At 34.0% G+C, this 22,643-nt stretch overlaps 1 protein-coding gene across 1 annotated transcript; it reads left to right on the forward strand.

Annotated features, from left to right (window-relative positions):
- Positions 1–3,924: 3,924 nt before the first annotated feature.
- On the forward strand, positions 3,925–20,323 carry LOC100165242. The gene is made up of 7 exons (XM_001947198.5): positions 3,925–4,367; positions 4,952–5,198; positions 9,487–9,719; positions 10,575–10,715; positions 10,826–11,083; positions 12,188–12,390; positions 18,441–20,323. Exons 1-7 carry the CDS (start codon positions 4,017–4,019, stop codon positions 18,583–18,585), a joined length of 1,578 nt encoding a protein of 525 aa, XP_001947233.2. The 5' UTR covers positions 3,925–4,016; the 3' UTR covers positions 18,586–20,323.
- The last annotated feature ends 2,320 nt before the right edge of the window (positions 20,324–22,643 follow it).

Here is a 22,643-nt window from a genome sequence, read left to right on the forward strand (position 1 = left end):
TAATAATTAATAACCATAATAAATCACAATCTTTGAAACGTTATATAAATCTTAGTCAAAGTGTCTATCTTGTATCTACGTTTGTTCTCTATATTAATATATTATAGACGCTGGTAAACTGTCCAACTTTATCTATGTCATATGTCATAGTAGATTTTTTAGATGGGAGCCCACCTCCCAGGTAGGCTACTGCAGGGGACACTGCTGTAGTGCTGTGGATCCAGAATTTACATTAAAACGTAAAAATAAATTATTAAACAATTTAATAATATAGGTTGGTATAGGTTTTAATATAGGTAGGTGCTTTGATTGCATCAAATTCTTATATTAAAAAAGGGGAGGATGATAGGGTGCCCCTTGACGTACGATGTCATAGTATATTTTAAACACTTCGGCGCCACTGCACCGGACGTATTTTTGACGTGGCTATATAAGGGTTCCTCGATGACAAACGACCGCACCCAACTTGTTATATTTTCAATTATTTCTAGACACAATTTTATCGAGTGAAATATCAATATCAGATATCTTATCGTAATGTATTACGATTAACACATATTCAAACACGAACAAGCTAACACTGCGATTAGTGTGTAGTTTTTAATGTGACATTGTAGTGTGTTTTTCGTGTCCTCGTTGTTTGTTATATTTTACGTGTATATTACCAATAATGCCAAAGTACGTTCGTCTAAGACTTGCAAAGCAATAAAATACGTTTCGGAATATCCAAATGAACATTTACAAAGTGACGGTCACATTTTGTATTGTACTGCTTGTGAAAAATCCATAGCAATTGATTATTATTATCATTTTTTTTTTGATAATGCATATTTTGAACTCTAGGACATATTTATGTGCATATTTTTGTTGTATAAATACTTACTTTGGTTATATAAATACATATAAATCATAGCCCTACTTATAAATCTCGAAACCACCCTCGGATTGTTGGGCGCATGTCGAGTGGAATACCTACATGAATAGGTTAGGTTAGGTATCTGAACTGCATTAATTGTTACATTTAATATGACAATATGACGGCACTAATCATTGTTATAACGCACCTATTATTATTCATACCAATATATTTTCATTTACTTGTTTACACAATAATTACCATCTGGCATTAAAATACTATCTTTTACGCTACAACTTTTCAATAGGTACACAATATTGTGATGAGTGATTATAATATTATAATAACCGTGCCATCGTGAATATTCGGAACTCGTATTATTCGTATTAGTTACGTATAATGTTAAATAATCTTAAAAAAATTATCACTGATATGCGTTATTTTTTAAAAAAACACTTTAACCCACTGGCAATATTGTCGCTTACAAATTACAATTCACGAACGCGGTATAAGATCGTTAAAATAATTATTATTCAATAACTATAGATATGTGTATACAATAAACGAGACGTAAATATTGTATTTGTTTGTTTTGTTTCCGTTTGAAGCCCTTTCATTTTTGAAAAAAACGGTTCTAATGAATCTGTTCTGGAAATACAATATAAATAAAATAGTAGTACCAAACAAGTGATAACTTCTTAAAGTTTTTAAATATTTTGGCGGAGATTACATTCGCACTTAAATTGTACCTTACATTAAAAATGACAAGCACTAAATTGGGTACACAAAACCATTTCCCATGTTAAGAATCACCACGTCATAGTACCTACTGCCTACGAGTAGGAGTAGTAGGAACAAGCTATTAGTCTAAATAAGTCTAATAGATTTATAATATTATACTTTCTTAACTATTATTATAACCACCGCGGTCGTGCTTCCATCGACTAAAACGGTTTACTGGCCGTGTATTATAGTGGTTACAGCTGTGAAGGGTAAGATGGGTTATTTGTGTTACATAATTGATTCTCAAGACATAATTAATAGATTAGGAATTAAAAGTTCATTGATGATGTGTAAAATTTTATTATTTTAAATAATTTTAAAATAAATGAATGATTTTATAAAATATTAGTAAAATTTTGTGTTGTGTTTGTTATATTCAGCAATCAGAATAATATACTCTATTTAAATTTTCAAAAGTAATACGACAAGTATACAGGCTAAAAAATTTGGTGAAAACAATAAATTTTAATGGAGCATATAAGTAACCAAATAATTGTACCTACGAATAACAGATACCTAGTGTTAAATAAATTATCTACGAATAATAGAAGCAGCCTGACGTCATACAAGTAGCCATTGGTCAGTAGGTATATCAACCATTGATGCTATATTAAAAGTATACACATTATTAACATAATATTATTTCATATTTGACTATTTGAGGTACCTTATAATTTACTTACATTAGGGTTTGCATAACCATCAGCTGGAATTTTAATAATATCCTTTACCGGTCACGTTACAACAGTTCAATAGGTACACACTATTGTGATGAATGATGATAGTTTAATAATCGTGCCATAGTGAATATTCGGAACTTGTATTATTCGTATTAGTATAACGTATGTTATTAAATATTAAATAATCGTTTATTATGCGTTATTCATTTTAAAAAACATCTCAATCTACAGGAATTATACTGTCGCTTACAAATTTCAATTCATGAACGCAGTATAAGGCCCTTTAAAATAATTAATATTCAATAATTATAGATATGCATATGTGTAATGTGTATACAATAAACAAGACGTAAATATTATATTTGTTTGTTTTGCTTCCGTTTGAAGCCCTTTCATTTTTGAAAAAACGGTTCTAATAAATCTATTCTGGAAATATATCATAAATAAAATAGCAGTAGGTACATTAAAAGTGATAACTTTTTCAGTTTGCTGAAATACTAGGTAACAGGTAGGTATATACGTCTCCACATTACAGATAAAAATGATCTAGTTTAGTACCTGCCTATGTAGTTTATCAAACCCATAAAACGTATCGGCCAATACATAATAGTATAATGATAGAATTTAATCAACGAAAGATAATATTATTATAATATGTTTCACCGAGATACGGATTACTCAGCTATGTGCATCTACTGACGAGATTAATGTTTGTAATTTTGGCGATTACAAAAATGAGGGCAAATATTGTGGTTATTATCATCTGGCGGAATAACGTGTTTACATCATGTCCATTGCGAGAAATAGGAAGAGAAAACGTGAAATATTTATTCTATTCCGCATCTTCAAAAGTAGGCGATTATTAAAGTAAAGAAAGGAAAACTGCAATCATAAAATGACGTGTATGTGTGGTATGCTTTTACCGATAAGCAGAATACGCCGAGTGTCGTAAAGTAAGCCACGGCGGTATAGTGGGCTGCACACGCGTGTGAACTTTAAAAGTGACATTCCGGAGTTCGATGGTCGATTTAGGTAGGCTTAGCAGGATTCTAGAGTTTTGATATATCGATGCCGTTACCTCGCCACCCATATGTCGGGCAGAACGAGGACGTTGTTTATATATCACGTCGATACAAATGAGTCTAAAGATACACATAGTATTATATTTCAACCCGTGGTTTTCAAAAATTAAAAAAACGCGCGTCTCAAACTCGAAAATCCGGATTTCCATTCAAAAAAAAAACCAAAAACTGGGCAGTCTGTTTGTGTGAGATAACATGCGGCGATAATTATTTCCGGCAAACACGCGTGGACCAAAAGATCTCGCTTAAACGACGAGGAGGAAGAAATCGAAATGCGTCTGTCGCAAATCGGGGTCACTGTATACACATATGCAACATAATAATTATAATATGCACGTGTTTGCTCGCATAAATGTAGTAGGTAGGTAGGTAGGTATATACCTACCATATATACCTGTATAAATTCGACGTGTTTACACACGCGGATGGGATCTATTCGTCGTGTCTTTCTCGCTCGCTCTCTCGCAGTGTCGTCCTTTCTCCGCACCGATCCGACGTCACTCTCTCCCTCTGGCTTGCGCTTCGAGCCGCTCAAAGAAACCGGTGGACGCGGACCTCTCACGGACGCCGGTTCGGTCAGTGCGATGCCAACTGTGTTAGCGTTCGCGTTACACGATGACGACCGTCGTCAATCCTCATTTGCCCCCGTGGTCCGTGGTTACTGTGGTTTCGATCGTCGCGATCGTTGTCTCGTTGGCGCCGGCGTCGCTGAGTTCGGTGCAGCAGTCCAGCAGCGGCAACGGGCTATGGGACGATCTGGTGGGTAAGTGCGACGGCCCCAGGAACACGATGGACTGCGTGCGCAGCCGGCTGTACAATTACGTCGACCACACGTTCGAATCCGACTTTAACATCACCGACGGGCTGACATTTACGAAGAACAACAACGACTACGAGTCCATGTGCCCCCCCGGCAACAACGAGACCACGACCACGTCCTACCGGGAAGCCCGAGCTCCCGAAATGGTAATTATTACGACTCATCCGATTTCTGCGCGTTTTCAGCATTTTCGCGACACTTCGACTATACAACGATCTACGAGACGAGGTTTTTCCATTCGGCGTCGGTTGCCTTATTATTGATTTTTTTACTTAATCGGGCGGCTCTCGATTAGGTCGCTCCGTGACCGCGGCTAACCGCAGGAACCGCAAACCGGGCCCACTCAATCTATTTTGCCAGTACCTACCTACGTTTGCAGGCCGTAGGCGTTATACCAGAATCGCTCGTTTGCATTTGTCATGGAATTGGGCTGCGACTGCACGCTGCATACCACGTTCGCATTAAATAGGACATAATGTAATAATTATGATAATATGCTAATGCGGAAATTTTGCGAGAAAATTTTACCGTAATAATAATAAAATTCGACTGATTAAAACCGGTTGGGGGCTGCAGTGTTCCTACCGACGGCCGTCAACTGGTTTGTTGTGAAATAACTGTTTTAATCTGGTTTAATAGCAAACATCTGAAATATCCTTAATTGTATTATTATATTATATATATTATAATATTGTACTATAGTTGTGCTGATCGTTGTTTTGTCTTTCAGGAAGAAGAAGCAGTGGCCGATGACGGCTGGACCGACGTCACGGATCAGCTGTACAAAAAGGGCGCCAAATACTTGGCGACCCACGACTTTGAGGCCACCGTACCGAGTTTTTTGGGAGGTGGACCCGGCGCTAAGGTTCGCCTGTCGCCCAAAAAAATCCTGCCCGATGGCGGTATAATTCTGCGGATGGACGTGTTGCCGGCTGCAAGAGACGCCCGATCGCCAAGGTTCATGCACAAGATGATAAGTAAGCAACCCGTTCGATTATAATACTCTAGCCGTCTTATATAGGACCCTAATTAAGTCAATCTGTACCTATGTGGGCGTCATTATAGTGACTCATGCTTAAGATAATTACAGTGATTTAGGTGTCCGTAAGTGTATCGTTACAGTATAATATAACTGTTAAACGTATTGCGTTCAATATACTATACTATAAAACCCAGCGGGTAGGTGCCTGGATTTCAATTGAAATACCAACCTAGATCTGAAAAAGCAGTTTAATTCATATGCATTAACGCATAGTCAGTCGAATTATGACCAATATCACCATAAGGCGTACACTAAATATTATACACAGAGTTTTTTATCTACTCTATCCATGTCGATGAATTTGAATTAAATGACAAACATGTTCTGTTTGAAGAATACTGCCTAAACGAATATATTTTTAAACGTAGACGTCGAATTCACTCGAAAATATTTAATTAAAGCAATTAGTCAGGAACGTATTTGAATACGTTATTAAAAAGAGAAAGCATTTAAACCGTCTATAAGGGGCCTTGAACTTGATTTGGCTGGAATCCAAGTACGACGACTCCGATTTACCACCAGTGAGTTGTAATGTGTGTCAAAACGATGTCTTATCGTAAATACACCGTGATTTGCAATAAATTATCCTCATTATGATTAAACATAACATAACACTCTAATATTAATCTTTTGTTTGTTATTTTTCATGCACAGCGCACACATTATTTACTCTCCTTACAGTTTCAACTAACTATATATATTATCAAATTATTTATATTGTATCTATAATATACGTTATAACACACTAATAACATTCAAAACATTATTTCGAGTGTAATAAATAATATAATTTAACTACCTAATTGAGTCCAAGAATGATTACGATCCTTAAAATGTAATCATACAATTAGTAAATCATACTAAGACATTACTCTTAAACATTAATAAGAGTATAAAAAGAATGATCTGCTATTTTAGTTAATCCACATGTTTATTTGTTGTTGGTTTTTCATAACTCATCAATACACTAATATAGTATTATTTATATTTGATATTTGATATTTATAAGTAGTGGAGCAGATTAGTACAGTAGAAATTTACAAGATATACAATTAGTTTCCTAAATATCCATGCCACGCTCCGGTCCACAAATCATTAAATTGTTATGAGTAGGTATAGCTAGGTAATAAACAATATTTTTTAATATATGCTGTATTTATAATGTACAATGTACATATTATTATACATGAAAAATAATAAAACCAAAATTGAGTTATGCATATTAAATTAATCTCCCGGTTAAATATATATACAATTTTTTTAAAGTTTAATGTGAACATGTTATTTGACAGATACAGGATTCCCCGAATAATTAAAAATACTTAAGTAGATTCCAAAATCAAGAACTCAAAAATAACAACATTTTTCTTTCACTTCTTTGGCTTCAAAGAGTTTAAAATACGAGTTTTTATAGTTATTTTATTATACATGCCTTAACATTTTGAATAACACATTTTCACTGAACATGTATATATTTTAAAAGTAGGTAGGTAATATAACATAAGACAGCTAAATCGTATAATATATATTGACCAAAAAATGATCACACAGTTATACTGCATTAGAATGTAAAATCCAACTTAATATTATGTAGAAAACTAATAAAAAAAACATATGAATAAAATACTAGTTTCATTTTTAAATACAAAAACCTGTGACATTATTATAAACTTAGAATGTATAATATATATTCCAAACTCTATAAAATATTTTAAGTAGTGAAAATTAATGTAAGTACGTCCCGTCCATCGTAGCCTGTAGGCTGTAGGTACATCGTAATTTATTTAATCAGGCACATGAGCTATTGTGGCTGGACTGGCTGGTACCTAACTACATATTACTTTCAAAATCAGAATTATGGTTTCAAAGCACCTAAATAATAATAATAGAAAAAACCTGCATTAAGGAAAAAACTGATTTTTTGTACCTTGGTAATATTATGAATCATGTTTGGAATTTAATAGAAAATACTTGGGGAATGGGGATAGTTATTATAATATAATATTATGATACAAAGAATTTTAATAATATTATAATATACATTATAATCGTATACTTTGTATTCAAAAAACATTCTTTAAGTTAAAATAAAACTAAACAGTTAACTAGAAATATTAAAATGTTTTTTTTTAAAATTATAACTCATGAGGTTTAAATGCTTTTTTCCGTACAAACAAACATATTGAATCATGTATTCAGAACATTATGTCTAATCTCTTATCCTAAACTAAATATTGAAAATATTTTAATGATATCAATGTTTGTTTTTAAATTCATTAATTTGTTTATTCGAACAAAATGTGCTCTCTTACAATGTTTTGAATATTTATGTAATTAATTTAATGATAACATTTTTTTGAAAATAATGAATTAGACCATGTTCAGAATATAATTTGTTTGCTGGGAAACGAGCTTTTTGTAGTGTATATACCTATTACCTACAACTGTCTGCAAATCCTTTAAAATAGAGAAAGAACATAACAATCAGTAAGAAAATATGTACAAGTATACCTATACCGTTCTCAATATCAAAGTTAGACAATATATATATTGCTCACAGTTTATCATATGAATATTCAGGAAATCGAAGGATCCCTCGGTGAGGCGTTTTAAAACAATAATAATACTATGTCCTTTTGGTAAAAATTTATTGGAAAAGTTTTATTGAATGATTGAATCAAAATGTATCGGTTAAGATAACAATATAGAAATTATCTATGTCAAACATTTTACTGGGTAACTAATTCAATACATTTTCAATTGGTTTCGGTTCGTCGCGCGTCGCGTGTGCGACGATTTCAAATGGTTTTCACGCCAAGTACAAACACCCCGGACGTCATCCAAATTGTATGGAATTGCGTACATTAGTCAGCCCGCCCACTTTCGTCGTGTATTTAGCGCCGTTTACGGAACAGTCGCGATCGATATTATAATAATAATTAGTTAACCGCCGTGCGACGGCGATAATGTCATTATATTATTATAATTATAATATTATATTATTACTATATTATATACTATCGTGTTCGCAATGTTAGACGACGTCGCGTGGGAAAAATCGGTCGTTTCTCTGAGCGTGTGTTCGCGAATATTACCATAATAGTATTATTATTAATTTGAAAACCGACAGTGCGTATCGTGTGTGGCAGGCAGGTATCCACTCGACAGCGGGTAAACTATAAGATATCTGTTTCCTGCTGCACTCACACTGGCGGCCGTTTTGGAATAATACCTAATGTATTTCATTAGCCTAGATTTTCGTGATGGTAATAATAATAATAATTGGTAGGTATATCGCGTAGGTACACGCAGGTTTCGTTAAGCCGGGTGAAAAATTAAACAAAAAACAAACAGCCTGACAACGCACGCCATTTTTCGTTGTGCTAATGAATGGCACGGATGAATAATAATAATAATAATAATACCACCTAATAATATAACAATAAGGCGATCCACGACGTCCACGAAAGGACCCGTAGTCATATAAATAGTGTCGTGTTGTAGGTACCCATATAAACTGTAACACTGATAAAAATATGTACACGACTTACGACTAATTGGTATGTTATGATAATAGGTACTAACCGTGGCTCGGGACGTGACGCATTTGCATATATTTGTTTGCAGATTAAATATAAGAGAAATCTGATTAGATACAAGTGTGTTTCGTGATGTCGGTAATTAAAATTAAAAAAACAATTACCTATTCCTACCTATTGTATGTTTTTGCACGCGTTGGTATTTATGTGTTTAAAATTATATTGTAAAGATTTGTTGGAGGGTTTTATTGCATACTTTATAATATTTCTTATAGTTATTAAATAATTTTATTAATAAGAAAATAAAAATGTTTTAATAAAAACAACCAATTACACCCAGAAAAATATGGCCTCATTTATTTTTAATCCTGCATTGTTAATAGGTATAATAAATATTCAACATGTTCGAAAAATAAATAAATATTCATGTAAAAATATACTCAATGAAAATATTGATTGAAATTGAAATTTCTCCACTCTTATCAATTTCACTTAGGTAATATAATATCGATTGCAGCACATAATAATATTTAATTACGTATTTCAAGTAGTTTGTCAAACTTCACATTTTAAAGGTGTGTTTCGCTCATTAATAGTAATAGCGCCCCGAATCCAGATAACAGACGATAAGTCCGTAACGATAAGTCGATAACAGATAATAACAACATCATATGTTTTCCGCAGAGCAACTGTTCAAAAAGAAACTCATGTCCAGCGGGATGGCTCTGATGTTGATCATCAAACTGATCAAGATCAAGGTGCTGTTCCTGTTGCCGCTGTTGATCGGAGCGGGCGCCGCCAAGAAGATTCTGCTCAAGGTCCTGCTGTTCGTGTTCCCGCCGTTGGCCCATTTGTTCAAGCTCTGTTCGTACTACCACCACCACGCGTCCAAGTTCTATCACTTCCACCACCACAAGGTATGCGACAATATATCGGTAGATATGAACCGAAACGTCGATCGAAAAATCGTTCGCGATAGTTTGAATTTTACGTACATAAACTGTAATTGTTTCTTTGATCTGCCGACAATCGTTCTCAATCGTGTAACATGTCGGCCGACATATCAGTATTTCGAAGGTCCGACTTACGATTGTACGCACGAATTTATAACGGTTTTCCATTAAGGTTTTTTTAAAGAATCGCCTCATCCTCTCTCGCCGTTCATATTGACCTGTGTGAAGTCACACACTCACCTCCTAATAGGCCATATTTTAATGGCCTACAATCGGTACGCCAACAGACGTATATTATGTGCAGTACTACGCGATTAATCGATCCTAAACATGATGCACAACTATACTTGTTCGAAATCAAATTATCGTACTAGCCCATACGTTGTTATTCAGCAAATTTTTTTCCGAATGGGATAATAATTAGCGAAACTCAAACCACTATACATGTATAGCGACGACGAAGACTCAGGGGGTCACGAAACATTTATAATGAAACAACCTTTATGTGTCCGTTTATCATAATTATACCATCGCGCCGAGACTTCGTTACGCGCTCTCGTCGTCTCGTTTATAATAACGCACACATTACACACGTCGCTTTCGTACAATTGACAGCCCTCATTAATACTATTGCAACCGTCATTGTTTAGACTGTCTACAGTATGTGTCATCGTATTATTGTTTTGGCGAAAGCGGTGCGCCGTAGGTATGCTAGATCAATTCAGTGTGTACAATTCGTGCATACGCTTTTCAATAATTCATAAAAATAATATAAAACCGTGTGACTGGTTCATGACATCGATTTTTTCGTCTATACAGGTGAAGCACCACCACCACCATCTCAAGGTCCCTGTACCGGTACCTGTGCCTATCAAACCACCGCCGAGCTACCACGGCGATTACTACCCTGCGGGCCCCGCGTTGGACCATCCACCGCCGGGACCATACGATTCTCCCGAGGTATACCTACGCCGTCATAATATAATATTTGTTCGGTTGCTTTTCCGACGATACTGTCCAAACTCACCCAATTATCATCGTTTAACAATAACGAGTGTTATTGATTTTAGTTGGGCGGCAGTGACTATTACAACCGCAACAGTTTGGAAATGAACAACGTCGTGTCGGACCACGCGGACGAGCTGGCCAGTTGGGGTTTGGGCGAGTACGGGGAAGGCACGTCACAGTACGACGCCCCCAAGTACGAGTACTCGGCATCGCCCGCGCAGTACGAACCGCTCAACAAGTACGGCGGCGACGGCGGTGGAGGTCCTCCACCATCGCCGTACGCTGAGAAGTACGTCAAGAGGGTGGACAGCAGCAATCCCGTAAGCATTATGAATATTAATATTTCCCACTCGTGTCCCATGACCCGTGGTCAACCTGGTGATTATTAGTCGATCGGTAGATCGATTTTATTTTCCCGTCAAAGTCCAAACCGACGTGTTCAAAACGCAGATTACGACGTACCTATTTACAATATGTCTAAATGCTGGGAAGCATGAGTCATAAAATATAGCTGATATGAAGTCAACCCTCGCACAACACATGTGCGAAGCTAGACGTTTTTATTGGCTCGGTTTGACCTACAAAACGTATTATGGTAGACAAATATTTAGACAAATAAAGTAGATCTGGACACGACAATAAAATGATACTAGTTTTACGTTTTATTAATTTTACTAAATCGAAAAACGCAAGCGTTTAATAATTTTATTACAAACAATGATTTTGAGTGGACGAGATTTGAGGTTCCGAAAGTGTACTGCACTGCAGTTTAGTGTAATGACGTATATAGTCCGTCAAATGAATGCAAATATTTGAATATAATCAGTGAAACGCTGCTCGCGAGTACGCGATGAAGTTTAGCGCTGAAGGTATTTGAACTCTCCGCCGGTAATAAATAACGAGCTAAACTTGTTCCGGGTGCACATTAACACATTACGTATTGTGTCGTTTTATGGGTGACCAGAACGAGTTTCGTCAACATCGATAGTTCAGCGTATAGCCGTATATAGGTAGTGTTAGCGATTAGATACTTATAGTACTTACCTTCTTTTTTCGTTTGGACGACGATAGGGGAACTGTTTGTATAATATTATATGGTACTTCCTTATCGCTACTGTCGTTTATTAAACGTTTTTATTACTGTAGACACAATTGCACATACTAGACATTAATTACTTATACTTTGCCTTGGTGTTCAGTACTTACATAACATACTGCAGACATATAATCTCGAAACCATCCCTTTAGTTGGGGGGGGGGGGGGAGGCGTGTGAAAAAGGTTTGATTGAACATTTCTCCACATCTCTCGAGGCCGTGAATAGTCTGATATAATGACATTATACTTATTTATTGATAATATCGTATGTTGTGTTCACTGTTTTGTTCCGCTAACTAAACGCGACCACCGACGCAAATGATTTCAGGCCTTGGTCAGACCGCCGCCCGCGCCGCAACAGGTGGCGACGCACGACCCGACGTACACTCCAGTCGTTCAGAAATTGGACGAGATATTCCATGAATTGGCCGTGCACGAGGAACCATGCAAAGAGAAATTGGTGTGCAAGATGTACGGCGACCCCGGCAGATTCAGTCCGCACAGCAACCTGGTGTCCGCGCAGTTGAGCAGGTAACGAATTGACGATTTCAGATTATTGAACATTTTTATGTATTGCGCGCATATTTAACATCGAGTTAAACTAATAATTTATTATATATATTTTGTATCGAGACGTAGGTATACGATATTGTCGGTTTTGAATTTACATGTTTATAGCTCAGCATGGAAGGGGTGGGAGGGAGGTGGGCGAGAGGGGCCGGACAAACCCGTTCACCTACTTCCGGGACATTTTTTTTTCTTTCCCAGTGATGAAAAATATAAATAAATAACTACATATAAAAAAAAACGACCCGCACCGCTCGACCCACTTGTACATAACCTGTTCACTACCCGACTACAGCTGGGATGACCTACTTGGCGCGCCGCCGCCGGCCGATGGGATTACTATATTATGATAATCCATTATAGGTCACGGCCTTGAACTTGTCGCCGGGCTAGCACACCGGTCAGATATAATATGTATAGAAATCTCATCGGCGTGGTGGTGAAACGGAAAACGACACAATAAATCGATGCCGCCGTCGTATATGCAGTACCTACGACAATAATTTAGTATCTAAATTATATAATGTTATATACTATATACTATATAGTATTATATTGTATACACATGTAACAATATAGTATAATATTATTGGAGACTGGTGTGGCCCCGTGGTCAGCCTTAGTCACTAACGTGTTCTGAGGTCAAGCATCGGACGGCGTTGCTAGTTCCCGGATGGGTGACAACCCGGGTTCTTATAGTGACGAATCCTCGCCCCACATACACGCGTTCCTCAACCAGCTTTGACCCCCCCCCCACACACACACAAAATTCTAATGACCATAGTTGCCATAAGGTCAATAAAAAAAATATATAAACAGGCAACATTGCAATATTATATTATAATATAGAATTATACGCTCCATCACCAGGCCATTGACGACGAATTATTATACGAGCGCATATAAAATGTACAAAAATGCACTTGGTGTTAAATCTTTGAGATTCGTTCTGTTCTAATGCGCTGAGACAAAATGTAATCAGAAAATATTTAATATTATGTTGTAAAGGCTTTTGCACAATATTGTATAAGACGCCTATCTGTGCTATGGTCTCTTGAAACGGCCCGTGAAAGAGAAAATCATTGGCCCGCCTTAAATTTGGCACAGTTTTAAATTGAATTGGAATTACACATCCCTGGTGCAGTGCGTATTATATAATATTATTTATACACACGAGTTTTGTGACAAATATTTACACATGTTGCTGTGTTGTGTGTGAAGAATCGTACTGTCGTCACAATGTCACATCATATTAAATTATTAGCCTTTTACATGATGCTACAGTATAATAATATGTATATAGGTACCTACACCCGAAACCATAACGACGCGTCGACTTATCAGACCGAAACCACATTCGACCGGAGCGTATACCGCGAAAGTGTACGCGGGAAGCACGTATGCTTTAATTTTGTGAAATTTGATTAATTCAATTGCGAGGAAAAAAAATTTAAAAATAAAAAAGATACTCATCGCTGTGTATAATATAATATTTGTATGGTGCACGCGTGTTCTACATAATAATATACATGTCTCATCGATTAGACAACGCATTAACAGCATAGGTATAATATATTGACGGAGTGAGTCCGAATCATTTAAATATTGGCATCTAAAAATCAGTTTTGGCTATTTTCTATATTATACTGCGATATAATTATGTTTTATTATAATATGCTCGCGACATTCAAATAAATCAACCAATAAAAAAACTGAAGAGTTTACGTAAAAACGAATTGTTATGTGTTACGTTATACATTTAAGTAAATATATTTGGAATTACATTCCAACCGTACGTTATTTTACTATCATACTATCATGTTTCATTGTCTTCAATTCATTTTTATTATGTGTTCACCATATTATTATATTATTTAAGATCCCTTATAACTACACGGTTACTGTCAGCAATCAGCATAGTAAAAATTACCTACATAACGTAAGGATTAAACATAATTTTTAACATCAATATCAAACCCGTAAAAAATAATAACATTATATCAATCATAATATTTTCGTTATTATAGTGAGCATTTTCAGTGCGGGATGACTTTTTATTATAATATAATCATAATATGCATCATAATTCATAACGAATCCATTTGGCATCACAAAACCAGAATTCCTTCAGAATAATAATACGATTTGCGATTCCTTTTGTGTGTAATAAATTAAACGATTTTTTAATATATATATTTATGGATATATAATTTGATCGACTATCGGCGTTATAGTTGTACTACCTTTTTAATTTATATCGTAGCTATTATAAGTTCAAAAAACCAAACCCCGACAAAACTAGTTTATTTAGTTGGTTATGATAGTTGGTATATGATAAAAAAATAAAATTGGTTTTTGTTGCGACGTCATTGATCAGGTCAACAACCGAAATCATCAGGTGTATTAAAACGTATCGTTTTACTTATATCGATTTCGGGTTCATCCGTTTCGTTCGAACTCACCTCATTTAATAACAAGAATAACAGACCATAATATTTAATAGTAGAAGAATGTCCCATAATCATATCACACCGGTGATTTTTGCATGTCATAATAATATGTCAGTCCACCATTTCTCTCGACGTTCATAACTCAAATAGCTCATCAACAAAGTCGCATATTAACTCTAAATTAAAACCTATTATAAGGACTTGTCATTATCTCACGAGACAATAATACATGTAAGTGATTATGAATCAATTCAACGCGAATTTCGCGTGGGAATAATATAATTACCTCGGCTAGTAGTATGCCGTTATTGTCTTTTGAGACAATTGCACGAAGACGACTCTTGTTCACCGCAGACGGCAAACAATATTTACGTTGTCATAAAAATTGTACAAATAACCACGAACATATTATAATATAGTATATAATAATAATAATTGGGCATTGTTGAGATAAACAAAATACGGATGTAATTTATTGTCTAGTATAAATCACATATTTGATTCGTCCACGGCACAAATAATGGACAGTGAAAAATCCATGCCCAACGTGTATACAATAATATTAATAATAATAATAATATTGAAATCTCCTTGCCATAGGTCACTTTCTTTGACATAATAATGCGCTATAGATACCACTGCGATGCGGCACGTAGTGATTATTATGATCGGGCAAACAGAGTATAATAAAAAAAAACTAAAAAACAATGTCCTTGGGTACTTTCATTTCATCTCTTCAATAATTCCGCCCACAGACTGCAGGTTTCTTCTTCATCAGAACGTCATACGCGCGGGACTAATACAATTTCATTATATTTTCACGATTCATAATGGATCGCTTCTACTCGAGTCATTGTAACAAATGTGTTATTATTTCCATCATTATCATTATCGTTGTTATTATTATTATTATTATTATTATTATTATTATTATTATTATATTCGACGTACGTGATTCCATTGTTAGCACACTGACACAAATTCGTTGCCGATTCGTTGACACATACGTACTAGGAAAATGTCTGCACAACCAGCTTGTCATCCCGCAAAACTGGATGCATTATTATTGCCCTCGTGGCACACGCTCAGGAATGGACATCGCAGGCGACCATCTCCAAACCTAATTTCTCCGACTGTCTTAGACGCGAATATGGTACTTCCTATTCGACCAAACACGATGATAATTAATGATTGCGTAATAATTACAAACTGGTTTTTACCATATAAAACTCACCACTTCAAACACGCGTTAAAACCATATTATTAGCCTATATTACCTATATGATATATAATCAGGTACGTATTGAACGGACGTCTAGTGCGAATATTTTTTAGCAGACTAATCTAGATTCTCCGTGTTGATTTCGATTCAGGTAAATAGTTGTGTGAGGATATTCTCCAATAGTGGTCAATTATAGTACCTATATAGGTATATAGTGCGTATGTAGGTACTGCTCGATTAAATTTACCATTCAATTACTATAATGATAAAAATTGTAATAAGATTATGCGTTACGATTTAGTATACGATTAGGTACATCATATTATTACTGTGCAGTGTGTGAGGGGGAGGGTAGGGGCAGCGCGACCCTGAATTTCCGTTATTGAAAGTCTGTAGCTTGGGCCCAGATTTTTCAAATTTAGTGTAACATTCTTAATTTCTGAGAATTGTTTGGCTCGAAGTTATTCCCATCGAACATCAAAAACACACAATACAATTACGAATAAACATAAACGGTGTGATACAAAACATAATGTTTATTTATCCGGATAAAGTGTCACGATGGTGGCTGCTGTGGATACTAAAAAATATGTGAAGCTCATTTTTACAGTTTTACTTTACTAATATGTTATACATACTATTCCTGCATCCCAATAGAAGTATTGTTCCCACAATTATATATATATATAGATTTTGTATTTCTTGCTAAATCAAAAATTAATTTATCGCAAAATATTAATATTTTTGGAATCGATTTTAGCCTATTAATTGTATCTTAGGTTTAGGTTTGTATAAGTAATCTGTTGACAGAATATATATTAAACTCAATTTGTTGACTTCAACATTTAATTAAAGTGTGCATGGAAAGACTCCGCCCAATTATTAGGACCGAGAAAAAAATCGACCTTCTTATAACGCATGATAATGGGCAGAGTTTACAATTTTCACTTAACGGAAATAATATAAAAGAATAATTTAAATATTAATATTTATGAGACAAATTGTTTCATCACGCACTTACCTATGGGCTATGATACAGTCAACATTAATTGTGTATGACAATTTTTTTGCGTCGACTGGGTGATATTCCACATAAAAATATAATACGAAACGTTTCGTTGGTGAATAGATAGGAAAATAAGAAGTGCAGGTGCACTCTATCTAATAATGCATAGAACTCGTTTATCACTATAAAATAAAACCAAATATTAAAAAACACTGCAAGGAAAGATTTCAGCACTTTTCGCACGCCACGCCCACCTGTTAATATAATATACAAGCATGATATATAATAAAAATATAAAATATCATTTCAATATGCAACTATAACTGTAAATGATTTTTTTTAACCGCGGTAAAAATGAAACGATCCTAGCAGATCCGTCAGTGTACGATCAAAAGAAGTGCACAAAATGTCGAGTTAATATGATTAACTATAATAATAATAACACAGTGAAAATGACTCGTAATCTATCCACAACAGTCGTCAGCGCGTGTTCGAAACCGTTGCCGTGCGGTTTGCAGTGTTGTCCCGTACAATATAGGTTCATTTAGACTAATATAACATTATATATTTTTATTAAAACGAACACACGCACACTGATGGCATGGTATGCCATTTCGGTGGCACAATTTTTTTTTTTTATCGCAAAGGGTTTATTTATTTTCCTAATACGAAACAATTTATTTCGTGTTTTCGCGACCACTGTACTTAAATTACGCATCTATCTTGATTACCAGTGTAACCTGCAATTCTACGATACAATAGCACGTATACAATGCGCTTACAAGGTTGTCGAAATTCGTCTCTTCTGTCGCGGTCACTATTTCGCCGCAGAACTCTGTTTTGGATTTCTAATATAATATAATACCTAGTAATAATGTTCTCTTTGATGTCGTACCTATGGCTATAGAGAGCACTATGCCGTACAATGCGGCGTACCGTGTAAGTACCGACGGATTACACGTCAGATATAACATGGGTAATATAATAAATACAATAAATTACAAGTGTCGAACAACAATGCGTTTAACACTGACTGTTCGCCATGGTGCCGTGGTATCCTTGCGCAGTGGTATAATATAATATAACCTAATGACTTTGATACAAAGCCTTCTAATACATCTATTCTCCGGAGGGTGCGTCGGGCGATCAGAGATCACTGTGTTATAATAGGTCAACATGTCTTATGATGTACCTACCTACGTATACCATATGGTTGTGCGCGCGTATATAGGTCCCAGGGGGGACTCTGACCCGACGATGTATTTTAACCGTTATGGATTTAAACGGTACCTGCACTAATCTCATTAATAACTCTGTTTTTTCTTTTTGTTTATAGCGAGACGGCTGCGAGTTCCGGCGGAAGAACGGGCGTCAGTCTGGACGCCACGAGACTGTGGCGTTACGTACAAGCGGCCAAGGAAGGCCAAAACGGCGAAGACTGTCGCATCCTCTATCAGACGTGCACCATGATCGGACTATGATGATGACGACTGACGACGAGTGACTCACCGAATAAAAAATTACGATTTTTGACATTAATCAAAAAAAACAAAAAAACAAAAATTTGAAAAAATGAAAATGTTCTACTCGGCCCGCCGCCGCCCGGTACACGAGTACCTACAACAGTTCACACGGTTTCAGTAATTAAGGCGTTACAATATTATTATTCATCGATATTGAATCACTAATTAATTTTTTTTTTTAAATACCTTCATCGCTTACGAGACACGCGCAACATATACGTTTAGGTATAGAATAAAGTAATATAATACTAATATATTATACACACACATCTAGTCACCTCAATCCGTAGATATAGGGCAGCGGTCATAGACATACCTAATCAGAAAATAATAATGTTATAAAGTCCACCGATCATCGGTCATTATGTGTATCATAATATTTTATACATATAAAGGTATACAACCGTTGAAATTCGAATAACAATTAATAAGTATAGGTACGTCTCACGTTGTTACGATATAAGTAAAGGTACCTACACAACAATAAATTTACCACGACATTATGATATTATTAATATTATGATGTAAACATAAAATGTGGTATCGAAGCGCAATGCGCAAACTCTTGCTATAATCCTCTTTAACGATGATATTTCTATGTTATCGTAGGGTATAAAAAAAAATTCTCGATTCGTCCACTGTTAAATATCGCACATGTTATTTCAATAGTTTTTAAATGAAATTTTATTGCTGTATAATCCTTGGTAAATCTCTGCACGCTGCTCTTTATGCGCAATGATGTCTCCGCTCACAGGAGTCAATTATTATTATATATAGTACACTAACCGATTTCAAACATAATATTATGTTTTATTATACGCCTTACAATACCGTGTTATCACTCTCATTATCCTTATAATAGTATTGTATTGTATAGTTATTTATTTATTTTTTTGTTTACCGCAGGGCGAACTGTAAGATTTTTAGTACAGTGCATTGCGCTACGGTTTTAGTAAAACACATTGTTTATTATTTTATTTATTTATTTATCAACCTATATAATAATAATAATCATATTATATTATATACAATTTTATTTGACGTGCCCATAAATTTTGAATATTGTATAAGTAATTTATTGATTGAAATAATGTGATAGTTTAGAGATTATATGTCTTAGTACACCTATTAAAATGTACATAGTATTATATAATAGGTAGTGAATTAGGTGTACTTTAAAATATTATTACCTATAGAAATTTATTATAGAAACTATATAATATCATTATACCTATCACTGATATCAATATTCAAGAACTGTATCTATGTATTTTTTTTTTCGCTGTTTAAAACCAAATATTATAACTTTATGAATAAGTAATATTTAATGTTATAATGGATATTTATTATTATATCATCGAGCAAACGGTTTTCACTGTCACTTTAGATGTTAAAATATAAGTAACAATAGTGCAACTTACAACTACTGTGGTAGCTTAAAAACATTATGACGTGTTTTTAATATATTTATTCAAAAAGCGTATATTATCTTAGATACTGCATTTAATACTATATGTATTAGTATACGTCTTCAAATTATCGTACCTGTATCACAAAAACATCGACACAGATAGAAAACAATATTTTACAATATATTTTTTAACTAAGTTTTACAGATATGTTTTTATCTAAACTTTTTGATAAATAGTATTATATTTTTGACGAAATAAAATGATTAATTATTTGTGTAATTATATGTCCATTTGTTTTAATATTATATTCTCACAAATACTCTTGCAGACTCAAACACAATATTATGTAATTATCATAATGCGTTGATAGTTAATACGGTTAAATATACAAGTTAGATAAACCAGTTGTTTGTTCGATCCATAGAATAATATAGAGGGATCATTTCTCTACTCTATGGTTCGATCAAAAGAAAATACCTAGTCTATCGTCTGAAATTGGACGGTAAATTATTTTGTGTATCGAGATTGTATTTATTCTTAATAAAACCCTCACCAATAAAACACGTGATGTCGTGATGAAAGAATGTATACTACTTTTTGTTCGATAAGCAATAAATCTATATGATCGTATGAGATGAAATACATCATATCTAACCTTTTACTAGCTAAATCGTGAACAGTTTAAATCCTCTTGGTTGAAAAAAACATGATGAAATGTGCCTATTAGTATAGTATTTTTTATACTCTAATATCTATGTTTAAATTTGATCGAAGGATAAAATATTATTCTTTTTATATATCTATAATATTAAATATTAACGATTAGAACATTAGAAAAAAAAAATTTATTTAAGATAAATATACTCAAATAGCAACAAACATAATATATATTATTATTATTTATTATTATTAACTCTTTGAGTCACAGTGGTGTTATAATATTATAAAAAGTAATTACCATTCAATTATAATTATTTGTTATTTTTTTTATTCATAAAAAGATGCTTCATAGTAGGAATAATGTATATACTATGTATTCTATTTAAATCACTATCAATCCAATAGATGGTGGTTAATACATTGTACATTTTTTTTTCGTTTCATCATTCTAGGTTTGTTTGTAACAATTTAATAACAAATTGTAAATTATAAAATATGACATAAAAAATTTAACATGTGGCTCAAAGGCTCAAAATACTATACACACAGCTATGCATAGGTTTGCATTATGTATATTACATTGAAGCCTATAGAAACTTTTCAACAATACTGAATACAGTCATATAATAATATTATAGTGGTATACATTAAAATATACAAACAATTTAACCTCTAAAACCGATGGTATGTACAGTTGATAAAATGTTTAATACTTTAATACACTATGAAAAATGTATAATATTTTGTGTTATTAATTATGCAGAAAAACCCCGTTAGATACTTTGTGTAATTACTAATTTGGCTATGTCGGTATGAGCGTGTGTATAAGCAGATTTGAATAATATCAATTATATGTAAACATGAACTCAGTGTGAGAATACAATTTTAAAAAGTAATTATAATACTGTAGGTAACTAATCCTTGGTTTTAGAATAATATAATATTATTGAGGATCAGTTATTTTATTTGTTCATCGCATGTTTACAATTTTAGTTTAATTTTAATTAATGTAATTTTTTTTAGTTTTTTTTTTAGTTAGTTACCAATTTAATATGTATCGATGGTTCTATAAATAAACAGTATCCTATCATATAAATCTATTTGAAATGTACAACTCATCAGACTTGATTTTGATTGGACATAATTATTATATTATAATAACTAAAATAGATTAAATTATGATAGTAATAAAACATTTTTTTTTAATTTTAGTTACGTTGGTCTATTACTCTATGATGTATATAATATAAAATCACAAATGTTAATTAGCTAGTCAAAAACCGTAAAATTATTTTTACCGTTTTCGTGTCGATTTTCAGCGAACATCCTTGGTAAAATCTTATAATATATTCTTTGTTAGTATACAATTTGTTGATATGTCAAATGTTAGGTACATATAATATACATTTGGCAAAAATTTAAACTGCGATAAATATATAAACATATCATATTATAAAATTTAAAGTGGATGCATCCATGGTATTAGAGTTCATTGTATGGTGACCTGGTGAAGCGCGGTGATTGGACGCAGTCACTAATATAGTGTAATGTGTGCAGCGGTCGAGCAGGCTCCCAGATGGGTGACCACCCGGGTTCTCTGTGATGATCTATCTACCTTACATAAAAAAACGCGTACCAACCGTAGCCCCCACACAAACCGAATGGGGTTGCCGAGTGTCAAAAAAACGAAGTTCATTTTTGATTTATTTTTTAACCTCTCGCATGACATAGTGAATTGCAAGTTAAAAATAATGGTGTGGAATATTGTGTCCACATTAAAAACTAGCTAATAACCATGCAGTTTGAAGTCTTAAAAAAATGATTCTATAACCTCCTAGTTATTTACCCAAGGACTTCAATTGTCTGTGACAAAAATTGTAAGTTTGCATCGTTTTATCTGCTAGTCAGCATGTCAAAAAAAAAAAATAACTATTATTATATTTC

The sequence above is a fragment of the Acyrthosiphon pisum genome, chromosome A1, assembly GCF_005508785.2.
Source record: "Acyrthosiphon pisum isolate AL4f chromosome A1, pea_aphid_22Mar2018_4r6ur, whole genome shotgun sequence".
Lineage (NCBI taxonomy): Eukaryota > Metazoa > Arthropoda > Insecta > Hemiptera > Aphididae > Acyrthosiphon > Acyrthosiphon pisum.